At 27.8% G+C, this 21,460-nt stretch overlaps 3 protein-coding genes and 1 long non-coding RNA gene across 4 annotated transcripts in view; 3 read left to right on the top strand and 1 right to left on the bottom strand.

Annotated features, from left to right (window-relative positions):
• Positions 1-3,079, top strand: part of LOC141534589 (uncharacterized) — a 3,555-nt gene extending 476 nt beyond the window's left edge. The window contains exon 2 of the mRNA XM_074254020.1: positions 54-3,079. Coding sequence (XP_074110121.1) covers positions 54-694 — 641 coding nt within the window. The 3' untranslated portion in view covers positions 695-3,079. The remainder of the gene's footprint in view (positions 1-53) is intronic.
• The window catches only part of Emp (epithelial membrane protein), a 24,983-nt gene extending 6,869 nt beyond the window's left edge, over positions 1-18,114 (top strand). Inside the window, exons 2-6 of the mRNA XM_074255535.1 lie at positions 11,903-12,240; positions 14,447-14,944; positions 15,019-15,217; positions 16,392-16,600; positions 16,679-18,114. Of these exons, the coding sequence (XP_074111636.1) occupies positions 11,903-12,240; positions 14,447-14,944; positions 15,019-15,217; positions 16,392-16,600; positions 16,679-16,924 (1,490 nt within the window). The 3' untranslated portion in view covers positions 16,925-18,114. The remainder of the gene's footprint in view (positions 1-11,902; positions 12,241-14,446; positions 14,945-15,018; positions 15,218-16,391; positions 16,601-16,678) is intronic.
• LOC141535555 (uncharacterized) lies at positions 8,895-11,399 on the top strand. The gene is made up of 3 exons (XR_012480609.1): positions 8,895-9,335; positions 9,402-9,468; positions 11,387-11,399. It is a non-coding gene; the product is annotated as an uncharacterized LOC141535555 (long non-coding RNA).
• On the bottom strand, positions 17,410-21,460 carry LOC141535552 (scavenger receptor class B member 1). The gene is made up of 4 exons (XM_074255534.1): positions 20,504-21,460; positions 20,162-20,436; positions 19,589-19,844; positions 17,410-19,507 (listed from the first exon to the last, which is right to left on the bottom strand). Exons 1-4 carry the CDS (start codon positions 21,179-21,181, stop codon positions 19,124-19,126), a joined length of 1,593 nt encoding a protein of 530 aa, XP_074111635.1. The 5' UTR covers positions 21,182-21,460; the 3' UTR covers positions 17,410-19,123.

The following is a 21,460-nucleotide window of genomic DNA, read 5'->3' as shown; positions in this document are numbered from 1 at the left end:
TTAATTATTCTAGTTATGTATTCATGATTATAACTCATTATGTTTATTTTTAGATCCTGAGATTTGTAAAAGTATAATCTTCGATAAGACAGGTCATTTGGAAGGTGAAATCATAAAATCTGTAAATATTCTTGAAACAAAGCCACCTCCAATATTCAATTACAGAAAAAGTGCTGATAGTTACCTAAAAAGTCTTCTTGAACATGAAATCATGTGTACTTTACCATATAAAATATCAGTTCTTATTAATGCTACACCGACATTAGACTTGATTTATACGCCAAACTTAACCGAATACTGGAAGCAAGGCTATATACAACAACTGGTCGACCATACACATTGCATTTATCATGAAATGATGGATATAAGTAATACTAAATATGAATATGAGGATATCATTACAGACTATTCTACCGAAATACAATTTTCAATCTTGACCAAAAAAATTGATTTTCTAACGGTAATCAACGATGTTACTAGCGACGAATTGTTCGTGGCCAAGACACTCGTGCTGTTGGTCATGTTCGCTATAACTATGGTTTTTATCAACAGAGATGACGTGCGCCAAGCTTTGATGGACGTCATGAGATTAATAACCAGCATGGGTCTTGAATCTCCACTCAATCAACTGGCGATAAAGTTTATATTTTTCTTTGGATTCATCTTTGCATTCTTAATAGTTCCTGAATTCTAGGGCCACATGTCCGCCGTTTTATCGAAGCCTTTGAGACGCAACGTCGAAACGATGAAAGACCTCTACCAGAACAAGTTTCATGTATTCTATTCGAACATATTAGAGAATGACATGATCAATGAACAGTTGTGGATTACTGATGAGGACAAAAAATATCTTCATTTGACGACTCATACAGAAATAAGTAAATGCTGGACTAAAACAAGGAAGAATTCTACAATAGCTTGTGTTTTTGAAAGAAATCTCTTATTAGAGGTTGTTTCTAAGTATAATGACTTGTATCTATCGAAACGGGCGTTCTTTAAGAAGCAACTCGTTTATTGGGCCAGGAAAAACTGGTCATTGAAGAGTAAATTCGACAAAATGGCGCAAAAAGCTTTAGAATCAGGAATTATCGACACTTATTATTCTAAAATATTGAATAAAAGGATTTATAGAAAAATAAGGACCAAGAATAAGATAAGAGAAAGTGAATATTATGAAGAATTTGACTATGACGATTTAATATTTAATAATTATTTCTTCGGGTTTCTTGTCACATTTGGGATTATAGTTTTTTTGATTGAAATGATTTGTGCTAGACATTCCAGAATTTACAGACAGTTCCAAATTCGAGGTCGTAACTAATCATTCTGTTTGGATGTTGATTGTAGCTATTTATCTTCTGATAAATTTTTTTGATTCAAATTACATGAATTACTATTTGAAAGCTTTAATTGATTATTATCTTATCTTATATGTGTGCTGATATTTGGAAATAATCGCGGTTGGTGGCATTCGAAAGAGCTTCGCCATACTTAGATTTCCTAAGAGTTTGAACCAATTCGGACCAATAGATTTCGAGAAAATGCAAAAGAAGAGAAAAAAAAAGTTGTTTTTTTTTAATATCTCTGAATTGGCTAAACCGATCGGTCTCAAAAACTAATAAGCTCTTAACCTTGAAAACCCCCATCGATCGCCACCAAAAAACGTCAGAATCGGTTGATGCGTTCGTGAGATATCGTTGTCGAAAAAAATCGAAAAAAGTGTTTTTTTGTAATAACTTCGAAATTTTTCATCAGATCAATTTTTTTGTTCCAAATTTTTTATCGAGCTTAAAAAACTACATCGATCGCCACCAACCGCGTGAAAATCGGTTGATTTATTCAAAAGTTATAGCAGTTTGAAAATTAAAAAAATCGTGTTTTATCAAATTTTGATAAGACTTTTGAGCTCAGAGAGCTCAAAACTACATGAAAATTATATTTTTGAGCTCTTCGAGTTGAAAAACGTAATGAGCGCAATTTGGAGCGCTTAATTACGAAAGTAGCGGGAAGTTGCAGGGATGGCCTTTTCCTGGGTCAACCGTTTTCCTAATTTTTTTTTACTATGATTTAAAAAATTTATTAAAGAAAAATTTCTTCTTAGGCGTTAACTGAATTTCGACATATGGCTTGATATCTTGCGAGACTAAATCAATCGACCTGATTACTTTTTATAGCTTCACATTTAAACTTACAAATAACAAATTCCACTATGTTCTTAAAGTAATATATTTCTTCGTTTACAAATTTTTCATTAACTATTTAATAAAATGAAAAATAACTTTTATGGCAGGGTAATAAACAGACTCGTTGCGTGCCTCGCATTAAAAAATAATTCTCGTCTTCAGAAACTCGTTTGCCGGACGGAAGTCCACGGCTTCTATCTCTCAAGTATTCCAATAAATAATCTCGAACCCTCTTCGTTGTCATTGATTATTTTTAAGGACTATTTTTTCCCTCCCATTTATATTAATTCAAATTTTTATTATTTTCTTCACGAGTCGCAATAACAAACAGCTTTTAGCTCTTTTATTTCTCTATATAGAAAGTTTTATCGTGGAAGGTGTAGTGGAAAATAAATAAATTAAAAAGACGATTATATGTGTATTCTTTGTCACTAAAGAAGATACACTTGCACCTTCCGCGAAAGTCGTCAGGCATTGTCAAAATGCATACACAAAGTTGGTACATGGGAGAATAGATTATCACGTTATATTATGTATAATGTATACATATTTTTAAGATGTCTAGTCTACTGGGACTGGGAATGAGAGCATTGAAAGTGTTTGTTTCCTCTCTACTGGGCCCATCACACTTGTAATAAAACTTTTCTCATTATTCGTCATTATTATAAGACTTTTTCTGTTTTTATTATTTTTTATATTATCTCAGCGTAAAAATTGCTAAAATTAATAAAAATTTTATTGAAAATACTTTTTATTTATATTATTATGAAATTAGCATACATCAGAAATTTTTTTTTTCATTTTTATTTCAAATGAATTATAAAAAAAAATATTTTCAAAAAATTTGCACTTGTAATTTGTTTAAATTTCTAGATATTAGGAATTTTTTTATTGAAATTTTTTTCGTAACAATTTAGTTGTAAAATTGATAAAAATTTTATTGAAAACACTTTTTATTTATATTATTATGAAATTAGCATGCATCTGAATTTATTTTTTATTTTTATTGCAAATGAATTATAAAAAAAAATATTTTCAAAAAATTTGCACTTGTAATTCGTTTAAATTTCTAGATATTAGGAATTTTTTTATTGAAATTTTTTTCGTAACAATTTAATTATAAAAATAAAAAAAATTGACAGATCTGTTAATTTAATTATTATTTGTAATTTTTTGTTTCCAAAAATTAATACAGACAATTTTAAATTATGGTTTAATCATAAAAAAATCTTTTCTATTTCTTCTATCACTACACAAGTTCATTCTTGAGGTTATTATTTTTTTATTTCTTCCATCACATTGCCATTAAATAAATAATAAATTCATTAGATTTTTTGTCAGCAATTTTAATTTCTTCTTAATTATAAAAAACCCCCAAAAAAGTTAATTATGAATTCTAAAAAATATTTCGGTAATTTAAAATTAATAAACCAGAATTACAGTATAGTAATATTTAGAACTATGGTGGAAATTTACGGCAGTTACAGTATAAGTAGTTCTCCTTGCTTCTCAAATCACGTTGACCTCGTGGAAAAAAAAAGGATATTGCATGTCAAATGTACGATCATTGCTAGATCACGGGAGAATGTCTAATACACTAATGTTGTAAAAAATAATTTCGGGTTAATCGCTACATATATTTTCTAGTTTTTTTTCTTTGATATTTTTCTCAACGGAATGTCGCAGATGTAAAAAACTAATTTTTAATTTATTAATATATTAAATGTGTTCACTTATAAAAAAGTAATACAAAAAATGAACGAGTTTATTATGTTAAGTATACATTTTATGGATTTAATTATAAGCTAATAAAAATTAGTTCAATGTCATTGATAAAGTAGATGTTTTAGATCTTTGTATTAGAATAAATATAATAATAATAATAATAATAATAATATGAATAAGAAATGTAATACTTGCTGTTAATTATTCATGTTACTATCTGTAATGAGCGCATTTTTTACAAATATTTTTTATTCATAATTTTTATTCGTAACTCGTGATCTGTTATATAAAATAATGTTATGAAGAATGAAGAACTTAAATTATAACGCCTGAGATCGGTTAGCTAAAAATTTAATGTAATATTGCGAGAAAAGATGCCAGTATTTTCATTGACAACCGGATATCCGATAGGGAAGAACGGATGTCTCCGAAGTTTCACATGAATAAATATCGAGTTCAATTTTTTTTCATACGAAGAAATGTTTCAGATTAATTTAATAATTAAGAAAAATTGCACAGTAAAAAATTTTATGTTGATATTTAACACTTTTTGTGTTAAATATGCAACATAAAATTTTTTTGATGCAATGACGCAAAATTTTTTATTGTGTAAATAATTGTGACTGGTAAAATACTTTACTGAATTTTAATAAAGCAATGATACATTACAATTTATTTAAAATTCTTTGACCTAGAAATAGAACTTGAAGTCATTGCAATACATATTTATATCACTTATCTTCACTTAAAACTGTAGAAATTTTTTTGATAAATTAAAATAAATCAATTTTTCAAATTAGAATATTGATTGATTTATTTATTTATTTATGCCAAAGCCTGCTGGCCAAATGGCAAGTAAAAATACAAAATACAATAGATTACAATTTAAAAAAAAAAAAAAAAAATATTAATAACTACAATTTTACAGATTTTAAGCACTCTGATTACAATTTTATAATATAATTATAATTATGTTTTCGATTTCTCTTACAATCTTACACTGATAGAAAATTTATGTTGACTCAAGAGATATTTTCTTAATCTAAGAATTTATTTTGGAAGACAAATGATTATTTTGCTTTAAGAATTTCTTGTCTTGATTTAGATTTTCTTGGTTTAAGAGCTATATTATCTTCAATCGATACATTTAGTTTTTCAACCAAAATAACATTATCGTTTAAAAAACAAAATAATTCATCAAAAACTAAATAGTCTTTAATTGTTATACCGAAAAAAAATTATTTCTTGGAAATAAGTAAATTAGTGACTCAAAAAAAAGCCATTCTTAACACAAGAAAGAAAGAAATATATCTATATCTATTTTCAAGAGTTCAAATTTTGAAGAAAAAAAGTTTCTTGAATCAAGATTGTTTTTCTATCAGTGAATGAACATTTATACATCTAGATTGAATAAATAGTCAAACATTTTATTCTTGAAAACCTCAAGACTGGACGCATTTACAATATCAGACGGAAGTTCTTGCCACAGACGTATAGCAGTAATTACAAATGTACAATGAATAACAAATTAAATATTTATAAGTTTTATCACTTTTAAAAACTGAAGAGTCTCGAGTAGACCCGAAAGATACAGGTTCAATTCTCGGTTCGGACTATCAAGATTATTTTTTTAATAACCTTTACTAATGTCATTAATTAATAAAAAGTATATCAGATATAAATAAAATACCTTGTAGATATAAATATCTCTTAATTGGTTAAACATCAGAAAAAAAATGTTCTCTATATAATATTATTCCAAATAAAAGAAAGTGTTGAATAATTTTATAATTTTCGTGGAAATTTACTAGCTTAAATTAAAAAGGTGTATCATGACATCATGAATGGTGGCCTTAATAAAGTAAATTAAACGAAAGTAAAAAGTTGAAATAAATTTAAATGTATATATGAAAATAAAAGGTAGTTGAACGATTAAATTAACCGGTCCGAGTGACTCTTGAGTAAATCGGTGATATCATATCAAGGGAATGTTATTTAGAGGTCGAATTATGGCATTAGTAAGTAAAATAAAGAGGACCATTGCTCGAGTGACCTTTCTCATTACCTTGCTCAAAAAATAAAATATCATCTTCTTTAGAGAGGACGGTACCACCATTAACTTGTTTATTCCCCAATGGAAGTAATAGTACTCTATTTTGATTGTAAAATCTCAGGTGTCCGTGACATTTTTTTAACCAGTTCACTAAATATGTTATTGGCCAATTATTATAATTCAAAAATGTTTTTACTAACCAAATGTAAATATCAACATATTAATGAATGTTTATGTTTTCAATTATCAGCAAAATTATTATTAAATATTTAATCAAGTCTTTCATAATTGAATTGTTAATATTATTACGAGATAAATTGCTGAGTATTATTCTACGTCGTTTTATTTATTCACTTTGGATTAGATTACCAGTGAAAGTTACTCTAATTTCATACGGAACGAGTGTATAGTAATGTATTTCCTACCAACAATTAATTATTATACAATAACTGTAAAAGTGTAAAGGTTCTCTGTTTATTTTTACATTTTTTATTTTATTACGATCGAAAAAATCCAAGGACAAATAATCTAAGACGCAATAATAATTTTACAGAAAATTTTTTTCTACTTTGGGAGCTATAAATTTATCGTAAAAATTTTTTAAAAATGAGTCAGTAATTTTTAATATCTTCCTACGACTATAATTAGTAAATATTACAAAATAATTATAAATGATCATTCCCTAAAAAATTTATCTTAAATTCTTACTTAAAAAAAAAAAAAAAAAACAAATGGGGAATTCCAAATTGCCCAACATTTCTCGTTTCTTCGAACCGATGACAATTGCTGTGTAACTATAAGGATGAATAGTAAGTGCTTTTTCCTGTCATAGACTATTAATATTCATGACCCATTCCATTGGCACCATAATATATACACAAATATAAATAGTTTTGTATTTGTATACTATCTTTTCGAGGAAATCTCAATGAGTCGTCCTTATGTGCAAATAATCGCAAGCTTCCAAAGTTATAACTCATTTCAATTCTTTTATTTTCTTCTTCGTCATCATATATGCAAATCACTCGAGAATTTCGGCCCTTTAAATATTTTATTTCTTCGCTTTACTATATTTAAAATGTTTACTTTTCAAAAAACCTGGAAGGATTAAAATTAAAGTGTTCAAATAAATCATCAATTAGAAGAAGAAATCCAAATTTGTCCAAGGGCGTATTTACAAATTATGTCGAAGAAACCTTCTAACAATTGGCCATGAATAAATTTTGCCTTCCAAATTAAAGTGAACAGTCGAGTTACTCACACTCATCATAATCGTCATATATGAGTTTTATTTCCAAATCGAACTTGATCTTCGATTGAGTAAAGTGAAACACAAAGTATTTAGACATGAATAAAAAGTAAATAAAGTTTTTTACTGTTATTAATCTTTATGGATTAATGTGTAATGCCTGGACACCTGATTAATAAATTAATCTTCTATTAAGGAAATTTATAGAAGAAAAATATAAAATTCTTTATTTATATAGAAGAATAGATTAACTTCTATTAAGGAAATTTTCTTGAACCTAGAAAATATATTTATAATTATTGAGAATATAATAATAATAATAATAATAATAATAATATATAGGTTTTATTTGTATCACTTTTAATAGTTATTTTTTTGCTACACAGAAAGAAAAAAGTCTTGAGTCAAGCGTAAATTTTCTTAAATCAAGAAAATCTTAAGGAAGACTGAAAATTTTTTCAATAAAGTTAAAATTTCTTGAACGGTTAAAAGTTAAATTTTTTTAAGCTAAGAAAATTTCTTCTTGCTTCAAAATAACTTCGATCTTCCTTATAATTTTCTTGGATCAAGAAATTTTTTTTTTTCTGTGTAAGTAAACTTATTTATTTTTGTGCTGTTGAATTACGGAGATTTATTGATAAATAACAAAATAGCGGACGGTTAAAAATAAAAAAAAAAAAAAAAAAACTGAAAAATGAGTATTTTTTCACAGTTTTCAGTTCTAAAAAAATAGTAAAAATCAAAATTTTGATTTGGTTGTAGCGGATGTAATAGGTGATACTGTGCAGAGTATGGGGTTCAAATTTTATGAAGATCGGGTCAGTGGTTCCAAAGATATCATATACGTCAACCAGAGAAACATAGTTCCGAAATAAACGGGTTTAAAGTTTTTTTAATTTAAAAAAAAAAAAAAATTACCTAAAGGCAATTAGCGATGACGGTACCATACAAAATTCCTTCAGCCTTTTCAAAAATTTGAACATAAACATTCACATAAACATTGTAAAATAATTCAGTAACAAAAAAAAATTTTTTTTTAAGTTAAAAATCCAAGGGACTCTTTAATTTAAATAAAATTATACTGATAAAAAAATGATTGAATCAAATAAAAGTTACTTGAACTAATAATAATTTTTATGTGTGATTTAAAATGATTTTGGTTCAAGATTATATCTCTTTAATCAACCCGCGCAAAAAAAATTTTGATTCAAAATGAATTTAAGATTGAAATTCATATTTTAACACAAATATGAATTAGTTTTGAGATAAATTTTCATTTAAAACTTTTAATAAAGCCTTAAGAATATTTTAAATATCTAAGACTTGAAAACATATAAAACTAAAGAATATTTTAATTTAAAATATCCTAAATATTCTTAAGTCTATATTGAAATTCTGAAGCATGATCGAAAATTCTACAGAAGTGCTAATTTCTATCTACAAATCTATTTTAAATTTGGATTGATCTCAAAAATAATTCATATTTATGAATTTTAATCTTAAATTCATTTCGAATCAGAATTTTTTTTGCATGGGAAATTAATTTCTTCTTTAACGAATCTGTATGTGTATCTATCATAATGAAGACATATCTATTTTATTTTATCACAGAATAAATTAATGTAAATAATTTATTTCAAAAAATAGTTGAATCAAGAAATCCTTATATGGATAATAATTTTTCTTCTGCAATTAATGCTCGGTTATTTCCAAAATTTTTATTAATATGTTTTAATAATGCATAAGACTTATATGAAGATAAATTTAAAAAAATTATAAATATAGGCAAGATATAAAATGATAAATTCACGTAAGGACGGGTTGGAAAAATCGGAAAAGCGAATCAAATTAGCTTCCGGTAGAGCCTTGACTTAACTTGTAGATCGCATGCCGTGGAAAGTGATAGTATGCGATAATAAGAACTATAAATATATAGAAAAATTGTACATTCGTCTTCTATTGTGCATTATTAGGGAGCAAATAAACTTCCGGTAGAATCGTTAATAACAATTTATTTATTTCTTCTTCTTCTTCCGCGTTTATTATTATTCGATAATAATAAGCTGCGTTGTGCTGTACTGAACGCGACGGGTCAAGTGTCATGGAGAAGTATACTCAGTCTGAGGTAACTTGTAGGAAGTTTTAAAGAAAAAGTTTATTTTTATTATTATTTAAACTTTTTTTGCTTCAGGACCAAAAAATATTGTATCTAACTTTCTTATTTTATTCAGAGGATATTTTGAATTTTTATGGACCAAGTAAAGTATTTCCTGTTAGTTAAAATAATGATTGTTGCATGAATTTCAGGAATAAATTTTGCTATTAAAATTTTTTTCTTTGTTTTACATTGAGTAAAGATAACAATTCAGTTCAAATCGAGTCGAACGAATATCATTTCTTCTGGGAAAAATTTTTATTAACAGTTCTTTCACTTTTTTTTATTATTATGTAAATATAAATAAATCAGTGAGTTATTTATCGAGTTGTCGAGTAAAAATACTAGTATTTAAGCGGGGCTAGAATCTGAAAAAATTTATCGATAGTTAAGTTTTATTAATATATTAAATTAAAGATTAAAAAAAAACAAGTTAAGGTGGAATTTTGAACGTGAAGGGTAATTGATGACTATACATAAAAGTAAACGTCCTTGCACCTTGTCCAAGCTGTATCTTTACCACGTAGTTTATATTGAACCATCCTCTCTCATTCAACCTTCAATTTATTTTATCAAAATAGTTTTAATAACCATTTTATAAACTTACCTTTGAAGAAATAAAGTTACCCTTTTTTGGTAAGAAGTAGCAATTAGCATAAATTTATCTTTTTTTTTTTTTCTGGTAATTTTATTCAAATTTTACACGATTGAACTCTTCATTGATTGCTTATTAACTTGTAAGTAAATTTTAATTTCTGTTACAAACTTTGAATAAATTATATCAATTTTATTTTATTTTAACTAAATTATGCGAAATAGGTGAACAGTTCAATGTACGACTCCACTTTTGATGATTCCACTGTGAGCTTAATTTTCTTAAATTTATAATAAAGATTGAGTAACTTTATTTATGTGTATTATAACCCTGACAATTACCCAATATTTTGAATAACTTTTAATTCGTTTGTTTATGAACCTTTATACATAAATTTAAAATAAAAAATCGGACTGCGTCGTTTTTATTTTTTTATTCAAATCAGAAAAAAACTTTGACGTTTAAGGAGATTAATTGCATTAATTTGAATACAGTGAATAAAAAAAAAGACATCATCACTGTACCAGGTTTTATAACACTAACAGAAATTATTAATAACGTGATTGTGATATAATATTTAATTTGCTGAGTAAACAATTATAAAAATAATGATTTATTTATAAAAACTACGTCAGATGATCACGATAAATTTATTTCAATAACCATAAATGTCAATAAAGTCTGTCAAGAATAAAAATGAATAAATATCGCGTTACTAAAACCATAAGGGCGTATCTCAAAATATGCGCCCTTATAAATTTATATAAAAAAATTTTTTTACTCTAATCGATGTAAAAATAGTAAAAAAATTAAAATCTACGGAAAAAACGAAAAAAATAATTTTTTAATATACGCCCTTATGATTTTAAGAAAAATTTTTTTTAAAGTCATAAGGGCGTATCCTATTTTTTCGGTTTATTATCAATTATATGTCAGAGTAAGAAAAAAATCGTATTTTTTTCATTTTTGAATTATTTATATTTTTAATGATAAATTTTGGAATTACTAAAATTATAAGAAACTTAAGAGTAGATCAAAAATGAATTCAAAATTTTTCTTTTTTACTTAGTAATATTTTTTCAGATAAATTAAGTTGTAGTGTGATATTTTTCATCACCCGTAACATTTATTATTTACTCTGATCTATAATTAATAATAAATCGAAAAAATAGGTACGCCCTTATGACTTTAAAAAAAATTTTTCTTAAAACCATAAGGGCGTATATTGAAAAAAATTTTGTTTCCATTTTCTTCATAAATTTTCATGTTTTTACTATTTTTATATTGATTGGAGCAAAAAAAATTTTTTTTATACGCCCTTTTGGTTCTGCAATGCTATAAGGGCGTATATTTTGAGATACGCCCTCATGGTTTTAGTAACGCGATATTTTAAAAGCTAATTTGATAAAAATTTTCTGGCTACAAGTATTTTTAATTGTCAGCTACGCTAACTACCGGCGGTGTAAAAATACACTTAGTGGGAAGAAATAATTATCCTTTGCAAAAGCAAATTACTAATTATACTTTGATTGATATATAATGTATAATGTATACAGTGATTATTAAAAAAAAAAAAAAAAAAAAAAAAAAAAGTCATTTCACGCATTTAAATTTAACTATTATGGAAATCACGCAACGATACACTAGAGTAAATAAAGAGTGTCATAGAATTGGCAATTACACGGAGTGACAAACCAAAAAAATTGACATGCAATCCATTGTTTCGAGTGTAACGAATAAATTTTGGAATTCAGTTCGCTCTTCGATCGGAACGAGAACGAATCATTGGAATTCCTGAGAATTGACTTTGACATACATTTCTTCTTTAGTTTTTTTGTTTCTTCTTTGATTTTTAACACTATGATTAATAAACGATGTATGTAAAATTAATAATTAATAATTTACAATTGATATTATATTAATAAAATTCAATAATTTACAGGGACCGCAGTAGCAGCAGGTATCTTGCTGATAATCTTCGCTGGTGTTTTGGCAGCGCTGTTTCCAAACATCATGGAAATTTTGATAAACCGCGAGGTGTCTATCAGAGAAGGCGGTCGAGCTTACGGATGGTGGAAGGAACCTCCAGTAGTTCCTCATATGAATATTTACATTTACAATGTAACAAATGCTGATGAATTCCTCAACAACGGCGACAAGCCGATTCTTCAGGAGCTTGGGCCCTATGTTTATTTGCAAAAATGGGACAAGACTAATATTAAATTCAACGACAATGGCACTGTCAGTTATAACGTCAGAAAGCGATTTGAGTTTTCAGAGGTATTTATAAATGTTTACATTACTACTTTTATTTAAATAGTACAAGTCTTTTTTATTACCTTATCATTATTCACGCTTTCAAAAAATTTTCTTTTAACGATGGCTTATCTTCTTTATAAACTTTTACAAACCTACTAGTGGGTTTTAACTTTATTTCAAAGTAAAAGACCCGATTAGTGGCACTTTTTCTTTCAATGAAAAAATGTTCTACTTGGAATAAAAATTAAAAAATTTTTTGATTTAAAGGTTTTAAAGATTAGAAATAATATATTCATAAAAAAAATTAATGATTTAATTTATTGAATAATTACCAAAATCAAAGAAAGTGTCAGTAATGGGGTCCCCGCTACTAATGGGGTCTTTTATCCTGTTAGAGTAAAAAAAAAAAATCTGGAAAACGGTTGACCCTAAAGGCCATCCCTGTCCAGCTAATTCCATATCTAAATGCTAAAAATTGCACTTATGACGTTTTTGAGCTCTTCGAGATCAAAAATCTGATGAAAGTTTAATAAAACACTATTTTTTTAATTTTAAAATTGTCATAATTTTGGAATGAATCAACCGATTTTGACGCGATTGACGACAATCGATGCAGTTTTTCATATTCTTTGAAATCATCGATAAAAAAATTTTTTAGATAAAAAATTTTAGAGTAATTCCAAAAAAACACTTTTTTTGGTTTTCTTTCCTGCACGATATCTCTCGACCGAATCAACCGATTTTGACCGGATTAGCGGCGATTGATGTGGTTTTTCAAGGTTAAGAGCTGATTAGTTTTTGAAATTGATCGAAAAAGCCGTTTAAAAGTTATTCCAAAAAAAAGCACTTTTGAAAAAAAAATTTTTTTCACAGTTTTTTTTTAGATTTCTCGAAATGAATCGGTCCAAATTATATTCAAAATCTAAGTTAAGCCAATCCCTTTCAAACAGTGCCAGCCGCGATTAAATCGGTCAAACCGTTCAAAAGTTATAAGAGATTTGAATATTTACATACACACATACACACATACAGAAATAGTGATACCCTCGCGGGGGTAGTCAGAGTATGGGGGTAGTCAATAACTTCCCGATTTTTGTAAATCTTAGATTTTCTTAGCGGAAAGTTTAAAGTAACAATTTTTTTGATTTTTTTTTATTGCCAGAATATTCAAAAATATACACATATACAATATATAGATATATAACACATAACTTATTTATTTTTCTAAGTACACTATTAATGTCGAATGCTAATTAATTATGATTTAGAGTGTCTAGCTGTATGCATTTTTATTATCGAGTATGATAATAGTTTTTAATGACTCAATAGGTGTGACTCAATGTTCCAGTGGAATATTTTTTCGCCATGTTAAGATTGGAATTTAAATAATTACTATAATTATTGTAGAAATATTTTCAATGGAAATTATCAATTAAAAGAAATATTTAATTGAAGATAACAATAATATTTAATTTTGTTTTTTTCAAAGCAAATTTCAACAAATTTTTTTTTGTGTTTTAATTAAAAATCTTCATTAATGCATAATTTATAATTTAAAAGAAGAATAATATTATTCTAAATTTATTTATTAATTTTTAATATAAGTAACAAACTATTGTCAAAAGATATCGGTTTAAATTTAAAAATAATCCTATAACGCGTGATTTAACTGAAAGTACATTTTTGAAACGTACATGCTTTATTCGCGTCTCACTCCGATTGCGAAGAAAATGTGTTCGTCCATACATAACCGATGCACAATAAGGAATTGTAATTTGCATATCATCCGCGGTAACGCTCCGTCGGCTCGTCTAAGATCATGATGACGAAGATGATGATGATGATAAAGCTCTAGCTCTATAAATTGTTGTTGCTATACTTATACTTATCCTTACAACATGTACATCAACAATCATGATTGTTGATGAAGAATAATGAATAAAATAGCTTTATTGCAATCTATAGTTTTCCGTTAATATTTAATATTCGATTAAAACTCCATTACAATGGAATTTAATTTAATATCTTATCATACTTCCTATTAAATTTATTATTGTATATTTAACCTATTATAAACTATCTCTTCATAACTTATTATTCAGTATAAATAAAAGTGAAAGTCATTGTTGAGTATTAATAAAACAATAATAAGAAATATTTTTTATTTTCTTTTATTGTATTGTATTATATTACTATTAATAAGCCGGTTTAATTATTTCTTCTTTAGGAATTATCTAGCGGCTCGGAAGACGATTTGGTGGTGGTACCAAACGTTCCAATGCTGTCAGCAACCAGCCAATCACGTCACGCAGCTCGATTTCTTCGGCTTGCCATGGCCTCAATAATGGATATCCTCAAGATAAAGCCGTTTGTCGAGGTCTCGGTCGGGCAATTGCTTTGGGGTTACGAAGATCCATTACTCAAGCTCGCCAAGGATGTAGTGCCTAAAGAACAGAAGTTACCTTATGACCAATTTGGATTGTTGTACGGAAAAAATGGTACTCACCCAGATCAATACACAATATTCACCGGTGCCTCGGACATCAGCAAATACGGAATGATGGATCGATGGAATGGCAAAGATAGTTTCAAACACTGGACTACAGATGAATGCGACAATGTATTGGGTGGTGATGGTAGCATTTTCCCACCACATATCAACAAGGATTCAAAGCTCAAGGTCTTTGATAAAGATCTCTGCAGAACTCTTCCTCTTGTCTTCAAGGTAATATCTATTGTCGTGTTGATTTATTGATTTATTCCTGCATTAATTATTTTTTTGTTGCTTTTAAATTGCAGGAAGAAGTGATGGCTGAAGGTGATGTTCCCGGATACAGATTTGTACCGCCAAAAGATGTTTTTGCAGCAGCTGATCGCATTTCTTCTCAGTCGTGTTATTGCCCAGCTGGACCACCTTGTGCTCCGGAGGGTACTTTCAATGTTTCACGCTGTCAATATGATTCACCAGTTTTGCTCAGTTTCCCTCACTTTTATTTAGGTTTGTATTTTTTTATACTTTTGTAATTTTACATAAAGTAAAAGTCCTAGTTATTGACACTTGTAATTTTATTTTTATTAAAAAATACAAATCAACTTTAATAAATTAATAAATATAATTTTTGAATTGTAAATTTTAAGATAATTGATTTTTTAAGAATAATTTATTTTTTTTTTTTATTAGAATAAAATTGCAAGAATCAAACTAGGCGAGTGTGTCAATAACTGGGTCTTTTACCTTATTTATCATAAAAATATCTTTTCAATAAATTTCAACAAAAATATTATTTGTTAAGAATATGCTCACTATTTAAAATTTCTTCTTTTATTTCAAAATTTTAATTGATAATCTACATAATTAAGAAATGACCCTGTATCTTGTGAACTATTGACATTTTCAAAGATATAAGCTCATCCCGATATTACATTTATCAAGACCTTTCATTTGAGTACCCACATCAATTTTTCATATATATATATATATATATATATATATATATATATATATATATATATATATATATATATATATATATATAGGGTGTGCCAAAATATAACTTCCGTGAAAAACCTTTTAAAATTAGAATTTTGAGTTCCGCTTTTAACAGAGGCTGTATTTGGGAATTTTCTGAGATATTTTGGGGAGAGAGAATTTGATTTGATTTTCATAGAATTTTTTAGCAGAAGCTTAGTTTTTTCAGCATTTCCGCTGAAAATTCAAAATTTGGCCGGAAGTGTCCAATTAAATCTGCTGTTAAAAATTCTATAAAAATTAAATAAATTCTCTCCCCCTAAAATATCTTAGGAAATGCCCAAACACAGCCCCTGTTAAAAGAGGAACTGAAAATTTCAATTTTAAAAGGTTCTTCACGGAAGTTACATTTTGGCACACCTCAATATATATTATACATATGTGTATATGAAAAATATATAAAAATGCATGTGGGTACTCAAATGAAAGCTCTTGATGAGTGTAACATCGGGATGAGCTTATATCTTTAAAAAGGTCAATAGTTAAAAAAGTACACTGCAATTTAACAAAATTAATTATTTAATAAAGCAAAATTTTATTTATTCATAATTCACAAGTCACGGCAGTCACATAGTAACTGCAAGATTGCTAGTATTCTTCTAATTACTAAGCAAGTAATTAATATAAAAATATATTTTTACAGCTGACCCAACATTGCGAGAAGCAGTTATTGGAATATCACCGCCAGATGAAGAAAAACATCAATTCTTTATCGACGTCCAGCCACTTATGGGAACTACATTGAGAGCACGTGCTAGAATTCAGATAAATCTTGCTGTCAGCCAAGTTCGTGACATCAAACAAGTTGCGTCTTTCCCAGATATCGTCTTCCCGATCATGTGGTTTGAAGATGTAAGACTATTTAAAATAATAATAATCTTCAATTGATGTTAGTAATCTATATTGAATGGATTTTATAATTAATTTCAGGGTGTAGATGGCTTACCAAGTCACGTAACATCACTGCTGAAGATGGCCGTAGATGTTCCGCCAATAGCTCGAGCAGCTCTTTCAGGTGCTCTTGCTGCAGCAGGTGCCATTGTTCTTCTCGGTGCGCTATTGTGTCTTGTCAGGGCGGCAAAACATCAAGAAAAGCTTCATTTGAGCACTCCTCTACCTCCAGGTACATCCAAACAGGGAAATATAAACCCTGGCTTTCAAGGCTCCATGAAGTAATCCCTGTAAAAATGAGATAATCGATAATTATACATTATAATTATTAGATGCATCAATTTAATGAGAGAGCAAGAGAGTTGGACTCTTGGAAAATACTGTAGATTTGTTTTTAAAATTTGATTAATTATATTGTAGACAAACTAACAATAATTAGACTTAGAATAGACTTGAACTGTAATATATGTCGATAATCGTGATGCTCTATGACTATCACGCAATTGTTGCGAAAATAATGATTGTATAATTATCGTGAGAAAGTTAAAGGTTACAGGATAGAATTTTATTCAGAGGGAAGGTGAAAGTAAGAGAAAGGGACTGATGCTCAATCGTTTTTGTGCTAAAATATCATTATTAATACACAAAAACATACAATATAAAAATTTATATTCAACCGAATATACTTACATATATTTGGAATAAAGTCTCTTTCTCTGATTTAGTCTTCTCTATACAAAAGCTCTCTTTCTCTCAAATCAGAGCTGGTGTTTATTTTATTTTATATTGTTTTTTTTTTCTTTGTTAAATTAAAGATTTGCGCAATATCGTTCGGATTAATTTGTTACGACCGATCGCACATTTTTTATTGGTGGGTCCGAGGCCAACAGATAACAGGATCTTTATAAAAAATACTTTTTTGACAATCTCTAGTAATTTAATCTGTACATTATGTCTGTCTATAATTTATGCATGCCTCGCTCACGAGAATTCGACCAATATATTGACATATCAATACTGTTTTTAACACACAAATGTGTACTGCTCAAGTTTTACTTGTTCGAACGAAAAAAAATTTATTTAAAATTCAAAAGTGTGCTGAAGAAAACTTTTTTTAAACATTCAATTTTATTAAACTGATAGTTAATTGGTTAAATATTTCAGTATATTAATAATATAATATTAAGAATTATTTATTAAGGTATTTTAAGTGAAAAAGAAAGTAATGGTTTTAAATTTTTAAATTTTATTGCACGAGATTAAGAAGAGATTTATAAATTGGCTTGTTATTGCATTCCGTCCAATCAATGTATTTATATTATGTGTGTTTTATTATATTTAATTATTATTATTAATATTATTGTATTGAATATTACTCGTTGTATATGTTATAAATATTGCTAGAAAAAAAATACTAGATTACTTGTTAGGTGAAAATAATTTTGTACAAATAAATCAAAAGATACCAAAATGAATTCTATAAATTATCAATCACACTTCCGCTACAAAGTGTAAGTATAAACATAAATATTTTTAATGTTTAGAAATATTTATTTAAAATGTGATAATTAATAGAGCGATTCAAATATTATACTACTTTTATCAATTTTCAATGGCAATGGGTTAACACGTGAGACAAAGTTTATCTATTTATCCAATGATAAAATTATAGAAATAAATATTTTATTTACTGAAAAGTATACTAAGAAGCGCTGACGTATTTTTAATCCGAGATTGAAAAAAAAACAAAGATTCATTCATTAAAATTTTATTTTTTATCCGTCACTAAAAAATTGGATAAATTACAACTAATTTAATTGTTAATTTTTTAAAAGGAAGATCATATACCACACAATAAAGGTTATCATGTAATTGATCAATTGACATAAATGTCTAAGTTGTATTTACAATTAAAGAATAAAACTTCCATAAAATTACGTTGCACTCAAATCTGCTGATAAATTATGTAATAATAATCGAGAGATTAATACTTAGAAGAAAATGATAATAGCTTCAATTAAATGTTAAAATTTCTGAAGAATATTTATTTTAAATTGAATGATTATTCTAAAATTTAGTATGAGTTAAAAAAAAAAAAAAAAAAACTTAAAAATTTTAAAATAAAGTTAACTTTATTAATATTTTACAAAACAAATAATTATACTCTCATATTCATCACTTATTACTAATTATATGACAAAATACTCATCAATCAGAAGCATAAATTAAATAACTGACAACTAAATCTGGCATACACTAAAATTAACAGTCTTATCACTGATTATCTACTCTTGTATACCCAGTTAAGCTAAGAAGATATATATTAATCATCCCCTGAGAATAAAATAATCCTTAAAGTTAAATCCTAAAAGCAGCTGAAAAAATAATAAATCATTTTAAATTTGTTGATATGGAAGATGATATTTATAACAAACATGTATCTCTTTAATACAAAATATGCGAAAAGTTTATAATGCATATGGTCTATGAACTAATTTTTACTGATGCTAATTCACTCTCGTCATGTGGTTTAGCAGAGTCTTGAGGGCTATTTGAGAGATTTATAGTCCTCAAAGCCGCTGATTCTTTTTTCTGTTTTCTCCATACGTGCATCAACCCACAAGTTGACAATATAAAAGCTATTATACTGCCCCACTGGATACCAGTTTCGACAGCAGCTACCGTGTAATATCCGTGCTTTAGACTACTGAGCAATGGCTCTGGAATATCGTCTATTGTTAATTCAATCCATATCAGTGGTAATATTTGACCATCATCGAGTCCTCCGTGGAATGGTACTCCTATAGCACGACGTGCTTCGATGTTCAATTGAATACGCGATGCTCCGCCGATCAGTACTCCTAATCTCTATACAATTCATTTAATCAAAATCAATAATTTGCAAGTTGTTTAAAAAAAAAAAATTATTTAAAATCATTTGATTCTTACTGGATGAAGTTCGATGTGAGATTCATGCAATTCAGCTTGAGGATTCAGACCTTCAACATTATTTAGCAAAATTTTGTCTCCGGAGTAAAAATGTGGAAAAGATGTCAAAAATGGCATGTTGAAAAGACAAGCCGAGCTGTTGAACAATCCATTTGGAGGGCAAATTCTTGACGACTCAACACCTGGAGTTGATTCTGGACAATAGCAACGGTTGCTGTCTAATGAATAATCGAATATATCTTCAGCGGGTTTAAACCTTTTTTTAAAATAAAAATAATTTTTTTATTAATAAAAACAATCATCTCATAAATGAATTTTATTATTTTATGACATTAAAGTTAGCAATTGACCATTTTTCAATTTTTTTATTAAGAAAATTTGTTCCAAAAAATTATTTTTAATTTCTAAATGTCAATTATTTTTTCTAATTTTTTTTTGCTATAATTTATTTGTCACAAAAATTTTTTTTTAATTTCTAAATGTCAATTTTTTTTCTAGCTATAATTTAATTGTCATAAAAATGATTAAATATCGGTTAAACTAATTTTTACTAATATTTGTTGAAGAACATACGTTAAAGACGGAATCCCAAAGGACGAGCCAGTTCCTACATTGCGAAGATACAAAGTGCGGCACATGTCAGCTGAATATACTTCCAAAGTTTTATTAGGGCCTTGGAACATCTTCAATGGAAATGTATACCCCTGCGTGCCGTAAATTTTGTCGCATTTTTCATCGTTCCAGATTTTTTTGTGTTTCTTCCCGTTAATTGACTGGATCATACTGTACTCATTCAAATCATTGATTCCAGATTTCATGGTAATTACGTCAGGTGAGATTCCATTTTTCTGTAACACAAAAAATATATTTTATTATATTTTAAGATTAATTTGATTAACAAAAAAAATTACTTACAAAAGCAAGAAGACCAAATTTGTCGAAGGGAATATTATTGTTCAACGAAATAAATGGTTTTGCCAGTTCAAATATTTTGTCATCGTATCCCCAGAGTAATCCATTGACTGGGAGAGATAAGAAAGTGTTAGACTGCAGGGTAGATAATACACCAGTGAATGCCAATTGAGCTAAGAAAGGCGTATCTCTCATGGTAGCCATTGAAGCTAAGAGCGACACATTTGGGACGATAACTATTTCATCATCGGGACTTCCGCCTTCCCACTGATAAGAGCGTTTTTCTTTGAAACTAACGCTTCCGTCACTGTTAAAGGTATAATTAACACGCGTAAGTGTTTCTCGGTAAATATAAGGCCCCGTTTCCTGGACCTTTAATTTCTTCGCTCTTCCACGTTGGTAATCTATCACGTTGGTGTAATTAAAAATACGTATTTTGTAAACAGCACGTATAGGAGGCCTTATAAACCATTCGAGCATCGGCGAGCCATTTTTTACCACTAAACTCGACAGTATGGTATTTTGAAATAAATTTGTGCACCAAAATATAATGAAGAGAAGTAAACTTGATACTGTCACACCGAAAAAGGATGCAATTATTATTTTTCGGAGATGTAAATGACGACGGCTTGTTGAAGAAAGCGAAAGAGGTTTTTCCATCACTGACAATCCTTGAGTCATTTTTGAGTTGATGACTGGTTTAATAAAAATTAAATTAGTATAATAAAAATAGTTACAGTAATTATAATTAATAAATCATTGATCGAATGAAGCTAATGGTTAGCGGTTGATCGTCTTCATTCGACTGACTCTTTCCATCATTTTACAGCTTACAAAATTCATTTGAGTTGACGTTTTTTTTATTATTTTTAATCTAATGATAACCTTGTTGTGAGGAATGACCTCGGCTGGTAGCACCTCCGATATGACAGCGTATATGGAGATGGTTCTTTGCCACCC

This window comes from Cotesia typhae, unplaced genomic scaffold (genome assembly GCF_013202065.1).
Source record: "Cotesia typhae breed Kobodo isofemale line unplaced genomic scaffold, CoteBio_Ctyphae scaffold_13, whole genome shotgun sequence".
Taxonomy (NCBI): domain Eukaryota; kingdom Metazoa; phylum Arthropoda; class Insecta; order Hymenoptera; family Braconidae; genus Cotesia; species Cotesia typhae.
Note: the sequence above shows the minus strand (reverse complement) of the source record. Positions and strands in the feature narration are given on the sequence as shown.

What these genes read in the sequence shown, in the direction of transcription:
- LOC141535552 (XM_074255534.1), bottom strand. Translation starts at nt 21,181, where the DNA reads ATGACTCAAGGATTGTCAGTGATGGAAAAACCTCTTTCGCTTTCTTCA. An exon ending in AATTTGGTCTTCTTGCTTTT is followed by an intron (nt 20,437 to 20,503) that starts GTAAGTAATTTT and finishes TTTGTGTTACAG; the next exon opens with AAAAATGGAATCTCACCTGA. An exon ending in TTTGGGATTCCGTCTTTAAC is followed by an intron (nt 19,845 to 20,161) that starts GTATGTTCTTCA and finishes TTTTAAAAAAAG; the next exon opens with GTTTAAACCCGCTGAAGATA.